The following is a 13,500-nucleotide window of genomic DNA, read 5'->3' as shown; positions in this document are numbered from 1 at the left end:
TCTAGATCTACAGCTTTAATGAGCTTGCCATATCCCTGGCAAAAATTAATTTAATGTTACTCTATCTTCAACTTGTCTTGGTAACAGTTTTATTTGAAGCTAACACAACATTGTAAATCAACTATACTCCAATATAAAATAAAAAATTAAATTTAAAAAATTGCATAAGAAATGTGGTCTTATCCATGCAGGAAGAGAAAGCCAAACAGATTACTTGCAAAGGAAGAACAGTCACACTGAACCCAAGCTTCCGCTGTGCAAAAGTAAATGTCATAATAATAAAAGGAAGAAACTTTTATAGAATTTTAATAGGTCAAATTGGGACTTCCCTGGTGGCACAGTGGTTAAGAATCCACCTGCCAATGCAGGGAACACAGGTTTGATCCCTGGTCTGGGAAGATCCCACATGCCACGGAGCAACTAAGCCCGTGCACCACAACTACTAAGCCTGAGCTATAGAGCCCACGATCCACAACTACTGAGCCCACACGCCACAACTACTGAAGCCCACACTCCCTAGAGCCCATGCACTGCAACTACTGAAGCCCACGCTCTCTAGAGTCCATGTGCCACAACTACTGAGCCCGCGTGCTGCAACTACTGAAGCCCGCACACCTAGAGCCCATGCTCTGCAACAAGAGAAGTCACCGCAATGAGAAGCCCATGCACTGCAATGAAGAGTAGCCCCCACTCGCTGCAATTAGAGAAAGCCCACACGCAGCAACGAAGACCCAACTCAGCCAAAAATAAATAAATAAAAAGTCAAATTAAGCTCTCAGAATTATATGCCAAGCTAATATGTAGCTCTTGTCAAGGCAATAGAAATATAATCAAATGTGCTCATTTGATCTACAAAAGAGGTCATTTATAGTTACAGTTGCTTTCACTGAATAGCAAACTACATGCATTTCAGATGGAGTTTGATTTGTAAATGATATTTCCCCCAATACTTCACAGAAACACATCTATTGCAAATCTGAAGCCTCAAGTTCACTTGCCTTCAGTGACAGGCAAGTAACACACATGAAGGGAGAAGGTCCGGTGTATTACCATGGTATGCCAGGGTCATCACTTTGGAGTTTTAGTGCTGCTCTTGATACTTAGCTTCTTCATCAGGGAAACTTTAGGGAGTGGTGAGGACTGTGGCAAACTGGAGAGGGTTCCAGAAGATTGGCCCTTTTCAAGAAGGAGTAACCGTGTTGCTGAGTCTTTTATTTTTTTTAAAAGAAATCAGATTATCTAGATTTTTACATTAAAATTTTTTCAGTTTACTCATCTGAAAATAAAGAGTTTGTCCAGAAAAAAAACTGTAAGGCCTGGAGGATGGGACAAAAACAACGACACAGATAGCAGAGGAAGAGCTTTCTTAGGCAGAAGGAATGGCATGCAGTAAGGCCCTAAGGCAGGAAAGAGCTTGTTGACCTGAAGGAACAGAAAGGAGGCCAGAGTGACCTGACTGTAAAGAGGAAGGAAGACGCCACAGAGGTAAGCAAGGCCAGGTCGGGTGGGGCCTCACCGGCTGTGGCAAGGAGTCTGGATTTTACTCTTAAGGAAACAGGAAGCCATAGTTTGGTGTTAAACAGAACAGTGACAGGATATAATTTACCTTTTGGCTGCTATGTGGAAAATTAATTAGAGGATTAAACAAGAAACTAGTTAGGAAACTATTGTAGAAATTCAGATTAAGATAACAGTGGTTTCATTGCAGCACTGTTTACACAGCCAAGACATGGAAGCAACCTAAATGTCCATCAACAGAGGAATGGATAAAGAAGATGTGGTACATATATACAATGGAATATTACTCAACCATTAAAAAGAATGAAATAATGCCATTTGCAGCAAAATGGATGGAACTAGAGATTGTCATACTTAGTGAAGTAAGTCAGACAGAGAAAGAGAAATATCGTATGACATCACTTACATGCAGAATCTAAAAAGAAATGATACAAATGAACTTATTTACAAAACAGAAACAGACTCACAGACTTGAAAACAAACCTATGGTTACCAGTGGGGAAGGGTGGGGGCAGGGATAGTTAGGGAGTTTGGGATTGACAGGTACACACTGCTATCTAGATCCCACATGCATGCCACAACTAAGAGTTCGCATGCCACAAATAAGGAGCCCACATGCCCCAACTAAGGAGCCCACGAGCCACAACTAAGGAGCCCACCTGCTGCAACTAAGGAGCCCACGTGCTGCAACTAAGGAGCAGGCAGACCACAACTAAGACCCGGCACAATCAAATAAATAAATAAATAAATTTTTTTAAAAAAATGGATAACCAACGAAGACCTATAGTACAGCACAGGGAACTCTGCTCAGTATTATGTAACAAACTAAATGGGAAAAGAATTTGAAAAAGAATAGATACATGTATATTTATAACTGAATCACTTTAATGTACACCTGAAACTATTACAATATTGTTAATCAACTATACTCGGATATACGATAAAAAGTAAAAAAAAGAAAAGAAAACTAGGAAAAAAGATAACAGTGACTTGAACTAGATGGAAAGGCATGGATGGTCTTCAGATATATTTCGAGGGCACAGCCATAGGACTTGCTGATAAATTGAATGCAGTGAAGCAAAGTAAGGAACCAAGGATGACTTCTAGGTTTGGAGCAACTGGTATATGTTGTTACTATTTACTGAAAAGGGAAATAATAGGGTAGTAACAAGGCTTGGTGAAGCAAGGTCCCCACCAAGAGGATACATTAGGCATCCAAATGGAGATGTCACTTAAGGAGGCAGATAGATCAGTCCAGAGGTTTGAGAGAGTCTGGGGTTAGAGATATGAATTTGGAAGTAGTCAGCATATGGAAGGTGTTAAAAGCACCAGTGGGGGGAAAAAAATAGAAAGAAGCCCTTGTGATTCGGAAGGAGGGAAGGAAGAACATAGACAGAAGACAAAAGAAATTGCCTGGCCAATTAAAGGCAAACTAAGAGTCTGGTAACTCAGAAGTCAAGAGAAGAAAGCATTTCAATGAGGAGGTAGTGGCCCCTATGTCAAATACTGCTCAGAAGTCAATGAAAGAAAAAAAGGATGCCTGTATTGAGTTTGGCAACATTGGAGATAATTAGTGACCTTTACAAGAGAAGTTTCAATGGCAAGGTTAAAGCCAAATTGAATTGAGTTGAAAAGTGAATGCAAAATGAGAAAGTAGGGAAGTGAAGGCAGACAGCATTTTGAGAAATTTTTCTTTGAAGAATTGCAAAGAAATGGGGCATAATCCAGAAAGGGATATGGGACTAAGGGATGTTTTGTTTTGAGATGGGAGGTACGAGAACATCTTTGTATAATGATAGAAATGGTCCAGTAGAGAGTGGGAGAATGAAGAGAACAATTGAAGATGAAGTCCTTGAGTAGGGTAGAAAAAAGGGGGTGTGGACAAGTGGAGGGGTTGGTTTCTCAGGAGCAGGCACCACTGTTCCATCATAAACAAAAGGAAGACAGGAGTTGTAGAACCAGATGAAAGAATATGTAGACCTAGTCAAGAGAAGATGAAGGAGTTGTTTCCATTTTCTCAAAATATGAGTCAAGGAGTAATATTTTAGAGAAAGGAAGTAATAGAAAATTGAGGAGCAAGGAAAACTCATGGAATAGTGATTTCAGAGAGTGAGAAGTCAAGCTTCCTAGAAGAAATCAAGAGATTAGGTGGGGAAGTGTTGAGTGCTATTTGAGGTTTGAGGCCCTGAGTTTCCTATAAAATCAGTGAGGCCAGTTAGATAATTTTCTCCAAGAATAATTAGCTGATAAAGTATACATATGGAGAAGCCAAGCAAGTGGTTGCATTCTACCAAACTGGGAATATTTTAAGCAGGTGGAACATGGGAGTTGAGACTGTCTGCAAAAAGAATTGTTACAGGGCTAGATCATGATATACAACCTGAGTACAGAGGGAAGTGGAGTCAGGAGGTTGAGATGATCAGTGAAAAAGTAGTGAGGTCAAGGGCTTCATTTCAATTTTAAGAGTGATTCAATCTGGCAAGTAGGAGTTGGGACAAACTGGGGAAGGAGGATCTTAATTTTTTATAGTCAGGGTATATCTATGCAGAGTCTAAAAGGAGAAAATTAGGGAGTCAGATCAATCTAGATTCAACTTACATTTATCAGAATCGAATGTGTGCTACACTCTGTACTGGGTACTTTCCTGTTATTTCATTTAATCCTCACAATATCCCTGTGCTTGGGTAAGATAAGTCCTTGTTTTATAGATGAGAAAATAAAACAGAGATGATTAAATGGTTTGCCTAGGATCATGCATCTGATATGTGATCAAGCAAGGATTTGAAGCCAGATCTTCTGATCCTGAATCCAATACTCATCCTTTGACAGCTGCAGTGATACTTAGACACTAAGGCTGGAGGTACTCATCAAAAAGGCGTTCTAGGGATGACTGAGTCAAGCCATAAGCCTGAGGCCAGTTTCAGTGTTCTCAGATGAAGGGACTGGATAGTAGACAGCTAACTCCAGACAGAACTTTCCAACTCAGGATAAAGAATCAGTTCTTTTTGATTAGTCAGATAAGTAGCAATGGGTTGGGAATACTTGGAACCATGACCCAAGTCATGGAGCTGGAGACAGTAAAATCCCTGTTGTCTCAGTTCAGGATCAGTCCTGGAAAAGGACTAGCCAGCAGTTCAACACCATGCAGCCCCAACTAGGGAGAAAGGAAAGAGATGGAGCAGGAATCCACATGGGACCTGATACCAACTCTCTCCATGGCGAATGGCACATTCCTGGAGTCCCTAACAAGACAGAACTGCAAGTATTATCAGAGGAGTTGCAGCCTTTGGTGTAAAGGTAGAGAAAGAGAACCAGCAGACTAAGAATGTGTTCCCCACAGACCCTAGCTTGCCTCCTTGACTTCCCCTAAAATACCCAGAGATTGAGCCCCATAACCTGCCTCTGCTTTATATCTCTAGACTCTAAAGCTACTACACTGTCCAATACAATAACCAATAGCCACATTTAGCTATGTACATTTAAGTATAGATTAAATTAAAATTTCAGCTCCCCACTCACACTAGCCACGTTTCAAATGCTTAATAGCCAAATGTGGCTAGTAGTTACCATATTGGACAACACAGATATGGAACAATTCTATTGTTGCAGAAAATTCTATTGGCAGTGCTGGTCTAGAAAACAAGAATCAAACAGAATGAACATTCCTTATTTATATCATCTGCGATCATCCATGGGCCAGCAGGCTGAGAGCTATGGGCAAGACTGAGATTATTACCACTTACTGGTCCATACTGTTCTCCCTAATACCCATATGCACCTTACTTCACTCCTTATTTATTTCTAAATATAGTGTATATAAATTATATATAAAACATAATATTTCTAAATATAACTGGGTAGAACTGCCAGACACAAACAGGGTACAGTAAAGAATGATTTAACAGAACTGTAGGGTCCAATGATGTTAGACTCCAGTTTAGATGAGGTATCAGACCACAGAAATTTATCCCAATCTTCCAGCCATGTTTGAGGATTCAGTTTCCAACAGGTACATACTTGGGATTTACACAGCACATAACCTCATTCCTGCAAAATATATAGAACACTTCATTCTGTTCACACGTTGTTCTGCATCTTCCCAACTTACCCCAACACTTCATGGCTGAAATTAAAAGGAAAGGAGAGGGACGGATCAGTCTTGAAATAAACAGAGGGCTGGGGAAAGGGGAGGCCAAAGCCCAGTAGAAAAGACAGTAAAGGGAAATAAGAAGACATGAGGAAGAAGCCCTCATTAGGCAACCTCCAGGTTTAAGGGAGATTATAGTCACTATCTTTTCTTTCCCCACTTGTGTCCCCAGTCACAATCCCAAAATTCTCCCCACTCAGTGGCCTGGGACCTACTAGTCAGCTTCCCTTCCCTGGCCTTTGGGGAGGCAAGAGGACTCCTCTCTCCAGGCTTTCATCTCCACCATATTATAAGGTACACAGGTGCCCAGGTATCAACTAACCATCTTTTCCCTTTGCCCTTGGATACCGTCTCTGATCATATTAATGAAAGGGGACAGGAATCTGAAATACACCCCTCAGGACGTCTGCAAGTCTTCTTGGTTATCTGTAAAACTCTTCTCCACAACATCCCAGAGCTTTTCACTGGTCTTAATGAGCTGAAATAATTAGGAACAGCTGCTCTGGGGAAACTACAATCTAAAGTAGCCCAGATAAATTGAGGTTGGCTGAGAGAGTGGAATCAGAATCCTCAAACAATCAGAAATTAAGGAACCATTTTCATAGAGGCAATTGATCAAAATTCAAATTCTCCCAAGGAATGTTTTTGGAAAAGCTCCCACTTCCTCTATACTCTATGTCCAAGTCTCTCTCCTCCCTGTACCTGCCCCACCTCACCATCATCATGTTCAGCTTCTCCAGAGCCAACCACAGAGAAGGTCAGAGTGGTCAACTAATAGCACTGAAAAAATCAGCACCAGGGAACTCAAACTTCCCCTTGGCTAGAGAGGTATCCAAAGGCCATCCTCCCTGCCCAAGGCCATTCTCCCAGCCTAAGCTATAAAGCCCCCAGAGTTCCCTGAATATGCATCAGGTTCCCTGACCCACTGCCCCTTGGGAGAGATCCTGGTTACCTGGGGTGACCTGGACCAGGAGCAGGGTAACAGTTAAAATCAGACGAAGGAACTTCATGAATGGTGGGAGCTCAGGTAAAGATAGGCTTCTTGGCTGGCAAGACAGACAGAGGTCTCCATTCTGGGCGACCAGTCCAGACTGGTATTTATTGCCCCAAGGAGCATGGCAGAGCCATGATTGGTGAACCAGAAAGGGAACAGTCATTTAAGATTAGACAGATGAGTAATCAACCACATTGGTTGAATGGCTGTTGAATACGCCACCCTCTTCTGCTCTTCCAGAGGAGGCCAGGAGAGGGGGAAGAGGAGTTAAAGAGAAGACACAGCCTTGCCTTTGAGAGTTTTTGGCTTCTGGGGAGCCAAGAAGGGGGAAAATATTCCTACTTTTTTTTTTTTTTTACTTTTTATTTTATACTGGAGTACAGTTGATTAACAACGTTGGGTTAGTTTCAGATGTACAACAAAGATTCAGTTATACATTTACATGCATCTATTCTTTTTCAAATTCTTTTCCCAATTAGGTTGTTACAGCAGATTGAGCTATAGAATATTGTGCTATATCTTTTTTAAAATTTTTTATTTTTTATACAGTTTTTTAAATTACTTTCCATTTACTGTTATGACAAAATATTGGCTATATTCCCCATGTTGTACAATACATTCTTGAGCTTACCTTACACCCAAAATCTGTGCCTCTCCCATCCCTATATTGTCCCTCCCCCACCACTGGTAACTGCTAGTTTGTTCTTTATATCTGTGAGTATACTTTTTTGTTATATTCACTAGTTTGTTATATTTTTAGATTCCACATATAAGTGGTATCATACAATATTTGTCTTTCTATGTCTGACTTATTTCACTTAGCATAATGCCCTCCAAGTCCATCCATGTTGCTGCAAATGGCAAAATTTCATTCTTTTTTATGGCTGGGTAGTATCCCATTGTGTGTGTGTGTGTATATATGTATATGTATATGTATATGTATATGTATGTATGTATATATATATATATATATATATATATATATATATACCCCCTCTTCTTTATCCATTTATCTGTTGATGGACACTTAGGTTGCTTCCATATCTTTATCTTGGCAACTGTGAATAATGCTGCTATGAACATTAGGGTGTACATATCTTTTTGAATTAGTGTTTTTGTTATTTTCAGATATATACCCAGGAGTGGAATTTCTAGGTCATATGGTAGTTCTATTTTTAGTTTTTTGAGAAACCTCCATGCTGTTTTCTACAGTGGCTGCACGAATTTACATTCCCACCAACAGTGTACGAGGGTTCTCTTTCCTCCACATCCTTGCCAACATTTGTTGTTTGTGTTCTTTTTAATGGTAGCCATTCTGACAATTGTGAGGTGATATTGTGGTTTTGATTTGCATTTCCCTGATGATTAGCAATGTTGAGCATCTTTTCATATGCCTGTTAGCCATCTGCATTACCTCTTTGGAAAAAATGTCTTTTCAGTTTTTCTGCCCATTTTTCAACTTGGTTGTTTGTTTTTTAGATGTTGAGTTGTATAAGCTATTTATATATGTTTGTTTTTACTATTAATTCATTTCTGGTAAATGAGAAGAGAGAGAGAGAGAGAAATGGTACTTCTGTGTTCCTTGGGTTCTTTCCAGAAATAGGACATCTTAGGATGTCCTATATGTTAGTGGTTCATTTTAAGGACATTGAAAGAAGGGCAGAAGCAGAAGGAAATACCTTGATAGCTCCATGGCCGTCACCACTGGAAACTAAAATGTCAACATTTGTGAAATGAGATAAGCAGGAAGATCACAGACCTTACTTTTAACAGCACAAGTTTAATAAGAACAAGTAGCATCCTTGTGGGTAGCAAAGAAAAGCCATTTACCACTATTGTGGTATTTCTTATAATGTATTGCAGATTGCATTATTGACCCCAATCCTTTACCCCTACTTGAATCCACACTTTTGTCAAGGTCTCATCCTAAAAGGAATGTACTCCCTGTCCCTTCATTTGTTTCCTGGCTTTGTGACTTGCTTTAGTCAATGAAGTATGGGCAGAAGTGACTGTGCCAGTTCTGAGCCCAGGCTTTAAGAGGTGATGAATGTTTTCACTTGCCCTTTTGTGCCTCTGCCATCACCATGAAAAGAATATGCACTGATGGTCCAAAGACAATGAGAGATACATGGAGCAGAGGCATTCCAGATGACCCACAGATCTACAGTGAGAAATCGAGCTGCCCCTGTCACTCCAGCCTCAAGCAGAGTAACCCAGCCAAACTCCAGCTAGCTGCTGACATATGAGCAATAATAAAGGATTGCTGTTTTAAGCCAAAGTTTTGGAGTGGAGTGTTATATAGCAATGGCGTCCTAATCCATAAGGTCAGAAGTTAGATCAGAAAAGAGCCAAATGCTTTTTAGCACAATGATGGCAGGGTCTATCATTTCAAAATGGGTAGAAACAAAGACAAACTAACAAACTATATCAGAAACTGTTCCTTCCGATATAGAATAGCACTGTTGTCTCCAAGAAAAATTAATGCTCTAGACTAGGGGTCATCAGACATTTTCTGTCAAGGCCCAAGTAGTAAATATTTTAGGGTTTATAGGCCACACAGTCTGTCACAACTACTCAACTCTGCATTTATAGCACAAAAGCAACCATACACAGTATGTAAATAAATGCGTGTGGCTCTGTTCCAATCAAACTTTATTTATAGACACTGAAATTTGAATTTCACATAATTTTCATGTCAAAAATTATTATTCTTTTGATTTTTATTCAACTACTTACAAATGTAAAAACCAGTCCTAGCTCATGGGCCATGCAAAATCAGGCAGCCAGCTAGATGTCAACTGGCAAACATTAGAAAGCTGAATAATGCCAAATAATGTCAGAGACATGGGATAGAGGAATACTCACATGCTGCTGGTGGGATGTAGATCAGGGGCAAAACAACTGTGAAGGTTTAGGGCCCCTCACTTGCTTGAACCCATGTGAGTGATGGGAATTCTAAAACATTCTGGGTAAGGAAGGAAAACCAGGTTGCAATCAGGAAACATCAGTAAGTAAGCATTTCAGGTAAATTACCTTAAGAGATCCCAATAATCTATTGTAATTTCTTAGCTTCTTCTAAATAAATATTAACTTTTGGACCTAACTTTGAATTTGTAATTTTGTGTTCTTCTTAAAAAGAATCCCCAAATTGTAAAGGTATAAGGCCCCACAAAACCTAGATCTTCCTCTGAGATAGAGGCAGCCATTCTGGGTAGGAATCTAATAACCTTCAGTCCAATTAAGTGTAAACATTTGTTCTAACCTAAAAATTCTACTCCTGGGTACATGTCCCAAAGAAGGCTACACACATGTCCATAAGAGAATATGCACAGAACATCTGTTAAAGAAAGGTTCATGGTGACAGGGATTTGTAGATAATCTGGACTCCATCACTGGGAGAGTTGAAAGGTAAAACGTGATGGACACACTCCATAGAGTGTTATGTAGCAGTCATAAATTAGAGAATTAAGTGTATACAAATAAGTATGGATGGATGTTTAAAACTAGTGCTGACTGTAATGGCATCACCACTTGGAACACAGTTTGACAATTTCTCATAAAGTTAAACATACACTTATCATACAACCCAGCAATTCATCCCTAGGTATTTATTCCAGATAAATCATGTGTCCCAGACACATGAATTTCATAGCAGCTTTATCCATCATAAGTAGAAAACAACCTAAATATTCATCAAGTAGTAAACAATAAATGATGCTACAGCCATACTATAGAATACTACTCAGCAATAAAGAAGAATTAACTGCTGCTACACACGATCTGGAGGAATCTAAAAAGCATTTGACTGAGTAAAAGAAGCCAGATGAAAAGGGAATACAGTAAGTCCCCTACATACAAACTTTCAAGTTGCAAACTTTCAAAGATGCGAACGTGTGTTGGCATGTCCAATCACGTAAGTTAGTTCATGTGTCTGGCGTACGTTGTCACATGAGTGCATCCTCTACAAGTGGTTGTGCTTTTGTATACTTTACTGTACAGTACTGTATAGAGTACAGTATCTTTATTTCAAGCCCAGGATGTCCGGAAGCAAGCTTAAGAGCAGTGGTGATGTAGCAGGTACTGCTAAGAAGCGCCAAGTGATAACGATGGAAACAAAAGTGAAAATAACTGAGAAAGTGGAGCAAGGTGAAAAGATGGCAGACATTGCTTGTTCTTATAACATGAATCATTAAACCATCAGCACAATTCTAAAGAACAGGACAAGATCACAGAACATGCGAAGTCTGCTGTGCGATGACATCGACAATAATATAAAAGAAACATGGAAAAGTGATGGAGGAGATGGAGAAACTTCTCAGTGTGTGGATACAGGATCAGCATCAGCGTCGAGTCCCGCTCAGCTTAATGCTGATTCAAGAGAAAACTAAAAGCCCTTATGAAGACTTGAAGAAGAAACACGGTGAAGAATCAGAGGGCACATCTTTTAATGCCAACCATGGCTGGTTTCATAGGTTCAAGGCTAGAACCAACTTTCACAATGTAAAATAAGTGGCGAGGCAGTGAGTGCAGATATGGTAGCTGCCCAGGAATTTCCTGAAACACTTCAAGAAATTACTGATGAAGGCACTTATTTACCTGAGCAGGTTTTTAATGTGGATGAGATAGGACTGTACTAGAGTAGGATGCCAGACCAAAGTTACATCAGTAAGGAGGAAAAGTTGATGCCAGGCTATCAAGCAGCAAAGGATAGGCTAACTGTGTTGCTTGGTGGCAATGCTTCCAGCAATATGAAGCTGAAGACTCTCTTAGTTTATCATTCAGAGAACCCAAGAGCCCTTAAAAACATAGCCAAGTGCTCTCTTCCCATTGTGTGGAAGAGTAACCGCAAAGCCTGGGTTACACAGGCCATTCTCCAGGACTGATTTTTCCACCACTTTATCCCGGAGGTAGAGAAATATTGCTTGGAGATGGACATCCCATTCAACATTCTTTTGCTGCTCGACAGTGCTCTGGGCCACCCCCCATTCATGGACAACTTTCATCCCAACATCAAAGTAGTGCATCTGCCACCATATACTACATCACTCATCCAAACTATGGACCAGGGAGTTATAGTGACTTTCAAGAAATATTATTTACATCACACTTTTTGTCAAGCAGTAAAGGTGAGTGACGAATCAGGAAAAACCTTGTGACAATTTTGGAAGGACTATAACATCTACAAGGCCATAAAAAACATTGACTTGGTTTGGCGTGAGGTTACGGCCGTCACCATGAATGGGGTTTGACAGAACATTTGCCCACATTCAAGATTTTCATGGATTTGAAAGGTGGGTGAGGAGTTCAAAGAGGTCTTCAGCAACTTAGTGACCCTCAGCGAGAAGCTGGAGCTAATTCTGCAAGAGGACGACTTCATTGAACTCCTTGCTGTGCAACATGATGGGCTTACTAATGAAGACCTGATGGAATTGGAGGCTCAGAGAAAGGACAAAGAGAGACAAGAGGAGAAGAAGTAACTGAAGAACCGAAGAGATTCACCATGCAGGAAATGACAAGAGGATTTTCTTTATTTGAGGAGGGATTGTTAGTTTTTGAGGCACAGGACCCAAACATAGAATGGTACACAAAAGTTGCAGCTGCTGTTCAGAATACAATCCAGTGTTACCATGTCATCTATGACGAGAAAAAAAAGAGCTACTACCCAGATATCGCTGAATCATTTTTTCAAGAACGTAGATAGAATTGAATCCAGCAAGGAACCAGAACCTGTGCCATCAACGTTAGACGTGAGTGAAATTGCAGCTTGCCCTCCATCTCCTATTGCTGACGATCCTTCAGCTCTACCATCTCCCACCTCCTCTCCCTCCTCCAGTCAGTAACTCTTCTTGCCTTTTCACTAGATGCCAGCCCCTGTATGCCAGCTGTTGTACTGTACTACTGTACTTTTCAAGGTACTGTACTGTAAGATTAAAAATGTTTTCTTTATTTTTGTGGTTGTTTTTTATGTACTATTTGTGTGAAAAGTATTATAAACCTATTACAATACAGTACTATATAGCCAATTGTGTTAGTTGGGTACCTAGGCTAACTTTGTTGGACTTACGAACAAATTGGACTTACAAACACACTCTCAGAACGGAACTCGTTCATATGTAGGGGACTTGCTGTATACTGAATAAGTCCATTTGTGTAAAACTCTAGAAAAGACAAATCGAATCTACAGTTATAAAAAATGTATCAGTGGTTGCCTGGAGCTGGTGAGAGGAGATGGACATTGACTAGGATGGGGCATGAGAGAGCTTATCTTTTTCAGCTTTATTGAGGTATAATTGACAAATAAAACTGTAATATATTCAAAGTGTACACAGTGATGATTTGATATACATATACCTTATGAAAGAATTCCTACAATCCAGTTAATTAACACATCCACCCATCACCTCACATCTCAACACCTCACATCTTTACCTCTTTTTTTTTTTTTTTTTTTTTGGTAAAAACATTTAAGTTCTACTCGCTCAGCAAATTTCAATTATACAATGCAGTATTATCAACTATAGCCACCATGTTACACATTAGCTCTTCAGGCCTTATTTATCTTATAACTGAAATGTGTCCCTTTTACCAACTTCTCTTGATTTGTCCCACCACCCCACCCCCAGCCCTTGGCAACCACCATTCTATTCCCTGTTTCTATGAGTTGGACTTTAAAAAAATTTTTTTCAGATTCCACATATAAGTGATATCATGCAGTATTTGTCTTTCTGTGTCTGGTTCCCCAAATCTTTTTTGTGAGGTAACGTTAGTTTATAACATTACATAAGCTTTACGTGTATTTTAACTTCTGTATACACTACACCGTGCTTACCACCAAAAGTTT

At 39.9% G+C, this 13,500-nt stretch overlaps 1 protein-coding gene and 1 long non-coding RNA gene across 2 annotated transcripts in view; both read right to left on the bottom strand.

The window, feature by feature from the left end:
• The window catches only part of LOC309613941, a 211,744-nt gene that overhangs the window by 132,893 nt on the left and 65,351 nt on the right, over positions 1–13,500 (bottom strand). The gene's annotated exons all lie outside the window — the stretch shown is intronic.
• Positions 1,564–6,573, bottom strand: DEFB121 (defensin beta 121). The gene has a single exon (XM_082361500.1). The coding sequence runs from the start codon at positions 5,769–5,771 to the stop codon at positions 5,514–5,516; it is 258 nt and encodes an 85-aa protein (XP_082217626.1). The 5' UTR covers positions 5,772–6,573; the 3' UTR covers positions 1,564–5,513.

This window comes from Balaenoptera borealis (assembly GCF_965194805.1).
Source record: "Balaenoptera borealis genome assembly, chromosome: 16".
Taxonomy (NCBI): domain Eukaryota; kingdom Metazoa; phylum Chordata; class Mammalia; order Artiodactyla; family Balaenopteridae; genus Balaenoptera; species Balaenoptera borealis.
This window is presented reverse-complemented; position numbering and strand designations above follow the sequence as displayed.